The 10,360-nt window shown below is 46.7% G+C and overlaps 1 protein-coding gene across 2 annotated transcripts; it reads right to left on the bottom strand.

Moving 5' to 3' along the window:
• Positions 1–2,901: 2,901 nt before the first annotated feature.
• On the bottom strand, positions 2,902–9,982 carry ZNF165 (zinc finger protein 165). Of its 2 annotated transcripts, none has more exons than XM_046004870.1 (5): positions 8,951–9,982; positions 7,683–7,817; positions 6,400–6,880; positions 5,976–6,111; positions 2,902–4,394 (listed from the first exon to the last, which is right to left on the bottom strand). In XM_046004870.1, exons 3-5 carry the CDS (start codon positions 6,808–6,810, stop codon positions 3,490–3,492), a joined length of 1,452 nt encoding a protein of 483 aa, XP_045860826.1. In that variant the 5' UTR covers positions 6,811–6,880; positions 7,683–7,817; positions 8,951–9,982; the 3' UTR covers positions 2,902–3,489. The 2 variants fall into 2 exon arrangements, with proteins under 2 accessions (XP_045860826.1, XP_045860825.1); XM_046004869.1 differs by having other exon boundaries at positions 6,400–6,883; positions 8,951–9,981.
• Positions 9,983–10,360: the final 378 nt, after the last annotated feature.

Genomic DNA, 10,360 nt, shown 5'->3' with positions numbered 1-10,360 from the left:
AATATTTAGAGAAATACACATAGGCAGTATTAGCTACATAATCTTCAGGACTAGTGTAAAATGAAAATGTGGGGCCCTTTGTTCAAAAAGGAAGAAAAACATATTATTAAAGGTAGTAAAATATAAAACCTATTTATCCCCTACCATGCGCTTTCTCATGACTCAGCATGGCATTTTTATTATTTAATGTCATTTAAAGTAAACAAAAATTAAAATTTTAATTATGAATTTTGCTGTTCACTTATGTTGTACAATACCAGTTTTAAATGCAAATATAAAAGCATTAGGAATCACCAAATTATACACAATTCATATTTTGTAGTTCCTATGTGCATCTGTATTTCAGGTCAGTGGAAACACCGTGAAGGGCAACTTCTTGACAGGCACACATTCTATCCACTCCGTCCTTAGCTGCTGAGGAGTACGGAGAAAGAAAAAGAAGGTGGCAGTGTGGCAGTGTTGCTCTCTTCCCTTTTGCTTCTGCCATCATTTCCAGGAAGTGGCTGCCCAGCACACGGAAGCAACATAGTAAGAACATGGTGGGTTTCTTGTTCCTGCTTCTCAGACCCTGCCATCTGCCAGTTTTTGAGTTACGAGCCAAGTTCTGGTTCCAGCAAGCAAGTATGTTCTCACCTGGCTGTCAGCACCCCAGCTTACTCACGTGTAGCTATAACATGCCTTGTACCGGTAAGGGCAGGAAATTTTCTCTTCGTCCCTTCTAGGTTTTTTGGCTGTTCTAATAACTAAACTGACCTAAGATTAACAAGAGAAAAGCAAATTTAATTATGTACATATAGGAATCCCAAAGATATGACTAGTCATCTTGAAACCCTCTGAATGCGGGGCACCTGGGTGGCTTGGTCAGTTGTGTCTCACTCTTGCTCCATTCCCCCAAATAAAAAAATCTTAAAAAAAAAAAAAAGAAAAGAAAAGAAAAGAAAAGAAAAGAAAAGCATGGGGGCGCCTGGGTGGCTCAGTGGGTTAAAGCCTCTGCCTTCGGCTCAGGTCATGATCTCAGGGTCCTGGGATCCAGCCCCGCATCGGGCTCTCTGCTCCGCGGGGAGCCTGCTTCCTTCTCTCTCTCTGCCTGCCTCTCTGCCTACTTGTGATTTCTCTCTGTCAAATAAATAAAATATTAAAAAAAAAAAAAAAAAGAAAAGCAAAAACCCTTCACTGAAAGATTAATTCTAAAGGGAAACGAGAATCCTGGTGAATTTTGTCATGGGTGACGGGAAGCACAAACTAAAAGTTCTAATACGGAAAGAATGCGAGGCCCGACTACAAATGGAATGAAACGAAAGTTACCGGAGTAAACATGCTGGTGTTTTGCAGCACAAGCACATCTACAGGTAAGACTTCTGATCCGGACCTGAAAACGGGCACCCTGTGCGCCGAGGTTCCCCCACCTGAAGAGGCGGGTCTGAGGGTCCCGTCTCCCCGGGAGCCCGAGCCTCGCACAGCCGGCGCGGGAGGGGAGAGTACAAGCGAACCGGCGCGGGAGGGCGGATCGGGATCGCTCCCTCCGGGGCCCGTCAGGGCGGTCCGTAGCCGCCGCCTTCAGCTCGGAGTTGTTCCTAAACCTCACCAGCAGCCCCAGAGAAGTGAGAGACGGGCGCTGTGCACGTCACCGTTGGCCGCGGTCCCCGCCTCAGGCCACGAAGCGCCCCTCACCGCCGCCTCACACCCCTGTCCCTAGCTGTGTAGCCACCACCGGGGAAGCTGGCCGCTTCCGGCTTCTCCGGGAGAAGGGTCTGTGATAACCTCCGCACGAGGGGCGGCCACCCGGGGCACAGCGCCACTTCCGGCCTCTCGGGGAGACGCTCCTCTCGGTGGTGGCCTCTGAGGGGAGGTGCTGCAGTTTTGAGTTGCTCGTAGTCGTTCACCTTCTGAAAGGCTAACGACGTGCGAACCACGTCCCCCGTTTTACTTAAAGTTCCGGCGTTGCGTCACGTGGTGCTACTGTTAGGGACATAATCCAGGTTAACGGTTAGGCACGAGGCCCGGATCGGCGCGCGTTCGGTCGCTGGTTGCAGCATTTGCCGTCCCTGTATTTCGAGCAGGAGTCACAGCCCGGGTTTCGCGCAGGACGGGGCGTAGAAGCAGCGCTGGGACCGGTCACGGCACAGGAAGCATTTACAGTACGTGTGAAACAGGCAGCTACGCGTTCAGCGCCGCACCACACACGCGTGGGGTTACTTCCATGCGCTCAGGATATTTTTAGTTCAAGGTAATTGAAAAACAGATGCTAAGACTTTTTTTTTTTTTTTTTAATAAAGCCTATTAGTGAAAGCTTTTGTACATTAGATTAATTCTACACTGGGGGTTGTTGGCTCGTTTTCAGATAAAGACATTATATACACAGTGGGGTATTTAAGCCTTACATAGTCGCTTATATTTTCAAATTAGGGAAAACAGTAGGGCAGTATTTGCCTTTATATCCTGAAATCACTGGTGTTCTTGTCGGATTCATCTCTCCACTCTTCTCTTGGGTACCAACCCTCTCTACACGGTCTTTAATGGAGAGAAGAGCAGCCAGCAGTCATGCAACAGTTCCACGACCCTGACCTTCAATGCCAATTTCCGCAGCGCTGCCCCACAACAGTCAGTAGCCAGAGAACCCTGTTTCCGTCCAGAGAGCTCCCTGGAACTGCAGTCCCTGTCCACTCACCGCAGGGAGGTGCCAAAGACATATGGGGCAGTAAGAACCTAGTTATGGTACTGTCTTCTCCAAATTTGAGGTTGAGGTATAAAATGGCTTAAATGATCTGGGAAATTCAGGAAAGCTCATTTTAAGAAAAAAGATTAAGCTCTACTTTATAAAGCAAGTGCTAAATGTGACCACCTTCCCTTACCTCTAATTCCAACTCCTGACTAATTTACTTCTCTCCTGTCTTGTTTGAATCTCTCTGGATTCTGGCCTCCTGCCTTGGATGCTCTCCTGGTTTACCTCCTGGCATGACCTCTAGACACAGACTTTCATCTACATATTGGAATGCCACCATTGCGCAGGTCCTTGTTTGGCAGGACTTTCTAGTTTAGTTTTGCTGTGCCTTCATTTAAAGGAATGTTCTGAAAGTTCTGTGTGTATTGCTCATTGCTCAAACTATTTCACTTCAGGGCTTAGCCTACCTCCTCTTGAGGAGAATCATTAACTAATACTGATGATCAGCTTCTTTACTCAATCTTTCCCCCTCCATACTGCAGTCATGGTTATTTCCTCTCTATCTCCATTGCCATAGACTAGCCTTTTTATTAGCCTCCTCCAAATTCTGCTCTTCTGGCTTGACTTCAGCAGTCAATAGATGAAAGATCCTGACTCACAGAAAGCATTCCCCCGCCCCAATAGGTGAAGACCACAAGCAAAACATTAAGCCTCAGAATGAGAGAAAAGAGATATTGGTCTTTTAGTCATCCATCTCACTCCATATTTTTTATTCAATATTTTTCATGTTGCTATTTCTTTTGCATTTCCATAAAAATTTAAGTTCTTTACATTAACAGATTTTCCCTCTTGTGAATTCTTTGGTGTTGACGAAGGTGTGAACTCTGACTGAAGGCTCTCCCACACTCACTGCATTCATAGGGTTTCTCTCCAGTGTGGATTCTCAGGTGTCGAATGAGGTGTGAGCTCACTCTGAAGGTTTTCCCACATTCACTACATTCATAGGGTTTCTCTCTGGTGTGAATTCTCTGATGCAGGATAAGATGTGAGTTCAGGCTGAATGCTCTCCCACATTCTTTGCATTCAAAGGGTCTTTCTCCAGTGTGAATTCTCTGGTGTCTAATAAGATCTGAGCTCCCCCCAAAGCCTTTCCCACATTCATTACATTCATAAGGCCTCTCTCCAGTGTGGATTCTCTGATGCCTGATAAGCTTTGAGCTGTGTCTGAAAGCTTTCCCACATTCATTACACTGGTGGGTTTTCTCCCCATTAAAAATTGCTGCATGTTTAATAAGGTTTGGGCTCTTGAGAGATGTTCCGTATTGGTGAATTTTCTCTCCAGCATAAATTCTTTGATGCTTAATAAAATCTGGATTCCATTTGAAACTTTGGTCATAGGCACTGTGTTTACAAGATTTCTGGTGTGTCAATTCACTTGAATTCAGGTTTAAGCTGCTCTCACAACCATCATGGCTAATGCTACCTGTAAGTGTATTTTTGTGGGTAAGGATTTTACTAAAACCTGCATCCTGAGCAGATGATGGTCTCTGAGCACCCCCTGATTCTTTTTCCCATTGCTTCTTTAGCCTGCCTGCAGACTTACAAATGTCTTGAGGCTCAGCAGTTCCTTCTGACATGAATCCTGAGATTTTTCCTGATAGAATCCTCTGTGATTCCATTTTTTCATAAATGTCCAACTTTGGCATGAATCCATTGTTTTCACTCTCATTATCTAGAAGAATGAAAAGACAAAGTGGTAAATATCTGTTTGCTGGGTTGGAAGAAAATTTTGAGCTATACCCAAGACAGTTACATATTGGTACTTCAACTGGCCACTCTAAAAATGTGGCTTTTCAAGAGAAAAGTGTGCTGAATAAGGACACAAAAGAGAAAATTTGGTAAAAGCAAGTAGAATGCCTGTGGGGAGGAAAACTTCATCTATCTACCTACTCTTTCTTCATGTCCATGGCTAATCAAGTTCTGTAAGTACTTTCTGCTGAATGTGCCCTGAACACATCCTCTTCTTTACATTTCTGCTACCCACTACCCTTGTCACTCTTCCTACTTGGGGACTGTCACAGCTTCCTGCTGTCTTGACTCTGAGCTTTTCTTCCTAGTCATCCTGAATACCCTCACCAGACTAACTGTCCTTAAAATCCTGTCTCCTCCTGTACCCTACTCAGAACCTTCCCTCTCTTTTCTTCTACAACACCTGAACTCCTCCACCTGGTTTCCAGGATCCATTTATGATCAAGTCCTCACAGTTCCTGCCTGCTGGCTCACAAATTTATAGTGTGCCTATGACTCGATATTGTGCTGCAATCAAGCAGCCCCTCTTTTTGTAGGGTTTCCTTTGTCTAGAATATGCTGGGGCAGGAAAGGTGGTTAGGCAGTGCTGGTCTTAGGCTGGGGGAAATACATGATTTTGGATGGAGTGGATGGAAATATCTCCAGAACAAACTGGAAAACAGAATTTGGGTATTTTTTTTTAACTAACTATAATTTACTTATTTTTAACAAGATCATGACTATTTTGTCTTTTTAAAAAAGTTTTTAATTTATTTATTGGGGTGGGAGCAGAGGGAGAGGGAGAAAGCAGGGGAGCCTGATGTGGAGTTGGATCCCAGGATCCTGAGATCATGATCTGAGCTGAAGGCAGATGCTTAACCAACCAAGTCACTCAGGTGCCCCCAAACTAATTTATTCCTGAGTTTATTTTTGAGATCATTTACACCTAAAGTAATACTGAGTCCATGAACTCTTTAAACAGAGGAGTTTTAGAACAGTGATAACTATTCCATGGAGGGAGTCACCAGAAGTATGGCTAACTTCCTACAACAACATGAAAGCTTTGTAAGACCAAAAGTACAATAAAAAAAGATAATAATGTGGATCTTGTTCTATGTATCTGTGAATTATATTCCACTTCTGAGTATATCATTATATATCTGCTTTTCTACTAACGTGTTATTTCTCTTGATGTGTTTCTTCTTTTTTTTTTTTTTGCTTATTTCCTGATGTTTTCTCACACATTAATTTTTCTTTCCTTTAGTTTACTCATAAAAATATCCTGTGTTTTGGAAATATGCTGGATGAAGAACAAATGGGAAAATGTAAATATTGTGGATAAGGAACCAAATTCTCTCTCTCTGTTTTTGTTTTAATTGGCCAATGACACACAGGGAAAAGTTCTCTCCTTCTCATGGGGTGATAAAGGAAAGGACCATGTATGGTAACTCAGGCTACTCTGAGAAGGGACATTCAGAGTCCCACTCCTCCGGCGACACGAACTGCACACACTATTGCTCCTTACCGCCGTCCGGCAGAAGGGGTGCTGAGGAACCACGAAGGGCCTTGGGGTCCACTGGCTGCAAATGGACACTCAGTGCCGGTCCAGGAGGCACCACCTTCTTCCCGAGTATCTCTTGTCCGTGTGCATGGACTGGAACCTGAGAAAAATAAAGAACATTTGGGCTTGTGAGAGAATCCCTGTTGGGGATTTGAATATCTTCCAAAAACAAAGAGAACCCGCTGTAGGAATACAAAACTGCAGGACGGATTAAGTCTGACGCAAATGTAAAATGTGGCACAGCACGAAATGTAGTGGAAAGGAGACAGAAAGGCACACTGCCCTAACAGCCCCTGCAGATCTCCCTGGGTGCTCAGTCTCAGGCCCTTTCTTCCCACTGTGGGACTCCGTCCATGTGGAGTTCTTAGATCTCCCATTCCCTGTGTACCTGGACTACTGCTTCATCAGCGCCTCTCTCCAAATCTTCCAGCAGGGTGACAACCTCCTCTCCATTCTCTAGGCCATGTTCCCGCACCCAGGCCTGCAGCTCCTCGGGCAGGATGGTCAGGAACTGCTCCAGCACCAGCAGCTCCACGATCTGCTCCTTGCTGTGCGTCTCGGGCCGCAGCCACCGATGGCAGAGCTCGCGCAGCCGGCTCAGCGCCTCGCGGGGCCCCGGGGAATCCTGGTAGCAGAACTGCCTGAAAAGCTGTCGGCAGAGCTCCTGCCTAAAGGGGTCGCTTCTCTGGAGGGAAGTGTCCTGCCTCCAGACAAAATCTTCCTCTTCTATCTTCACGATCAGAAGTCCTTCATTCTCCTGAAGGTTCTGAGCTGTAGCTTTCTTTGATTCTGTCGTCATTTTGGGATGAAATGTATTACCAGGAAACCCACTTCTGCTTTGTGAAGCTTCCTACTTAGTTTCAAGGGCTCTTCTAAGGGATAAAAAAGAACTATTACTGTCTATGAAGATGAAAGATCACATCACAGAAATAGTCATTTTCCATTGCCCAGAAGTGTACTTGGCATTTACTCTATGTAAAAGCACTAAAATACTTTGTGGAATAAAATTGTTACATAATTTCTACCTCAAAACACTTTCAAGTTTAAATTTAAATACAAAATACCGCTCTTTGGAAAATTATTTATTTTAGAGAGAGAGAGGGCACATGTGTGTGAGCAGGGGCGATGGACAGAAGGAGAGGGAGAGAGAATCTCCAGCGGACTCCTAGCCCATCTCAGAGTCCAAGGTTGGGCTCAATCCCACGACCCTGAGATCATGACCTGAGCAGAAATCAAGAGATGGACTCTTAGTCAACTGAGCCACCCAGGCACCCATAAAAACAAAATACTTTAAGGTAGAAACAATAAATATAAGATTTAAAAATTTCAGGCAATGCTACATGTTAATATGTCACTTGCAATTAAATTATATGTTGTCATAAAGACAGTAAGGACCAGCATAGGAAAACAATAAAGTGCTTCACAAAGTTGGAGATGCAAAGAGCTGCAATGCAGGGAAATGCAAAGCAGGCTGCACTGGTCAGGGAAAACTTCATGAAAAATTAACTTCTGAAGAATGGAAAGGATTTGATAGGATGGGGGAGAGAGAAAAGCAGGAAATTACAAGCAAGGAAACAGTCTGAACAACTGGTTAATGGTAGGATCACAGAAGTGGGAGAGCAAAAAGTTCAGTAGGTTTGTATAAGGAAATCACAGAGGCAAAGGCCCTACCATAGAAAGCCTCAATGCCAAGATCCCGAACTCAGAGTTTATCTTTTAGGCACTGGGGAGCCAAGGAACGCTTCTGAGCAGAATGACCCGACAAATACTGTTTGTGGAGATTAACATGTTCATTTCTAGGATGGACTGCAACATGAAAAGAGAAACAGAGAGAGGCCATACTTATACAAGTGTGACGAAAATACAAGCTCGAAACGAGAATTAATTCAAAATCTGGAATTAGGATTACTTATAAATCTCTTAAGTAATAGGGTAACTTTTCTTAAAAGATTTTTTTAAAATAGATTTTATTTATTTGACAGAGCAAGAGAACACAAGCGGGGACAACGGGAGAGGGAGAAGCAGGCTCGATGCCAGGATTCTGGGATCATGACCTGAGCTGAAGGCAGATGCTTAGCCATCTGAGACACCCAGGTACCCCTAAAAGATTTTGAGTAATCTCTGCACCCAGTGTGGGGCTGGAACTCACAACCCTAAGATCAAAAATCACCTGTTCCATCAACTGAGCCAGCTGGGTGTCCCAGGGCAACTTTCCTTGAGAGCCAGAGGCTAAGTTTCAATCAGTGTTAACTAGTTCCTTCCCCAAAGGTCTCAAATAGATAGGTTTCCTGTTATCCCAACAGTTCCTTCTCTATCTTCCTAGTTTTGTGACTCAGTTCATATCTTGGACATTAAGTCCTATCATCTCACCAAGAAAGTTAAATATAATAAACCAGCACCATGACTTATCTGTCGACTGTGAGTCTTACTAAACACTAGTTCCTCCAGTCTTAGCACATGGGAATGTCTGGTTTCTGCGCTGAAAAACTGTATAACAGGAATTTAGATGTGAAGCCTAGAATGCGAGAGCAGAATGCAAGTATTAATCTTGCAGGGCCTTCTACTACACATTTCACCAGCTGATTGCTGATCGTTGTACTCATATGTACTTTATTAAGAATCTTGGGGCACCTGGGTGGCTCAGTGGAGTAAAGCCTCTGCCTTCCGCTCAGGTCATGATTCCAGTGTCCAGGGATCCAACCCTGCATCGGGCTCTCTGCTCAGCAGGGAGTCTGCTTCTTTGCCTACTTGTGATCTCTGTCAAATAAAGAAAATCTTAAAACAAAATCTAAATACAAGCCAAGCTCTGGGCTAGAAGTTGTACAGCAATGGTTTCCAAGAAAGTCTGCGTTCCCAGCTGATTAATTAGCTGACTAATCATGTGGCAACTTCGTTAGAAACTGATTCTTGGGATGCTGTCTGGGTGAGTATGGGTATACCTGGAAAATCTGTATTCTGATGTACAGCCCCAAGGAATTAAATGGTGCTTGAGTTTCTAAAAACAGTTGGGAAAAAGACATAAATCCCACGTGGATTAAAAACATTTAAATATCTAAACGTTATGTTTCACAGAACACACTCTGAAATGCTGATCAATGCTGTAAACCGAAGGACTAAACAAGCTGTAAGGTTGCGCAATCAAACACCCTAATGGTTTAGAGGCAGGGAGACGACATGTGTGTGTGTGTGTGTGTGTCGCAATACAAGATGGGAAAGATTCAACAGGCATAAGGGAAAGCTGAGGAAGTGGGAATGAACAGCAGACCGACGGAGACGAGCTGGCAGGGCTAATATTTGTTGTGACAACTCTACGGAATTCCTACATGACACCCGTGACTACAGCACAGATCACCGCGAATTCTTTTTAGCTTTGGCTGTTTTTCTTCCTCCATGAGGTCAAGGGCCACGCTCTCCCGGTCTTCGAGTTCTCACAGTCGTTGGACGCGAGAGCCGAGAGGCCTCCCGACGCCGCCGGCCCCCGCAGGAGGGAGGGGTCGTGCCGGAAAAGCGGGCGCCGCGGTGTGCGGGGGAGCAGCCGGGCTTCCCGCACCGAGCACGCCGCGGGGCTGCCCACCGCCCGCTCTGCGGGCCGTCTCCGCCGCTTCCACCGCGTCCCGGGCACCCGCGGAACGACACACACGCAGTGCGAGTGCGCGGCACGACGGGGCCGGGGCCGCCCGCTTTCCCTACGAGAAGGCCGGCACTCTCCTCGCGAGAGGCGGGCGTCGGACCGGCCCCCGGGCAGCTCCTCGCGGCTGGAAGCCGCTTTCCAGACGCCGCCGCGGGACTCGTCGTCCCCGTCAGTGACTCCGCACCGCGGCCGGACGCCCCAGCCCGGCGCTCCGCCCCGCCCGCGGCTATGACGTAACGGCGGCGCGGGTAACCATGACAACCACCGCCCTTCTGGAAGTAGGCGGGCGCAGTGTACTCTGAACGCCCAGCCTCCGGGCCGCTTTTCCTCGGAATTCCTCCGCGGTCCCGGCTCCGGGGCGCAGCGGGGCTGCAGCAATCCCGAGGTAAAGTGGTAGGGACTGGGTGCTTGGAGGGGACAAAAGGTCGGACCGGTGGGTCCTCAAGCCCGGACTCACCTCTCCCACGGTATGGTTCCGATCGGAAACTTCCGGTGGGGGCACGGCGCTGCACCCTCTCTTAAAGCTTCCGTCCTCGTGGGCTCTGAGCCTGCGCAGAAGGCAGCCCGGCGCTGGACTGCAACTCCCAGAAGTCTTGGCGTCTCCGCCGCGCTCTGATTCCCGGTTCCCGGGCAGCTTCCGTGGCTGCCGAAGTTCTCCGAGCTCTATGGTGGTGTCCTGGCACCCTGTGTGGCGGCAAATGCGGCCTCGCCTGGACTT

The sequence above is a fragment of the Meles meles genome, chromosome 5, assembly GCF_922984935.1.
Source record: "Meles meles chromosome 5, mMelMel3.1 paternal haplotype, whole genome shotgun sequence".
In the NCBI taxonomy this organism is placed as follows: Eukaryota; Metazoa; Chordata; class Mammalia; order Carnivora; family Mustelidae; genus Meles; species Meles meles.
The sequence above is the reverse complement of the archived record's forward strand: the minus strand, read 5'-3'. Positions and strand labels throughout refer to the sequence as shown.

What these genes read in the sequence shown, in the direction of transcription:
- ZNF165 (XM_046004870.1), bottom strand. Translation starts at nt 6,810, where the DNA reads ATGACGACAGAATCAAAGAAAGCTACAGCTCAGAACCTTCAGGAGAAT. An exon ending in CTGATGAAGCAGTAGTCCAG is followed by an intron (nt 6,112 to 6,399) that starts GTACACAGGGAA and finishes TATTTTTCTCAG; the next exon opens with GTTCCAGTCCATGCACACGG. An exon ending in ACCCCTTCTGCCGGACGGCG is followed by an intron (nt 4,395 to 5,975) that starts GTAAGGAGCAAT and finishes TCATTCTTCTAG; the next exon opens with ATAATGAGAGTGAAAACAAT.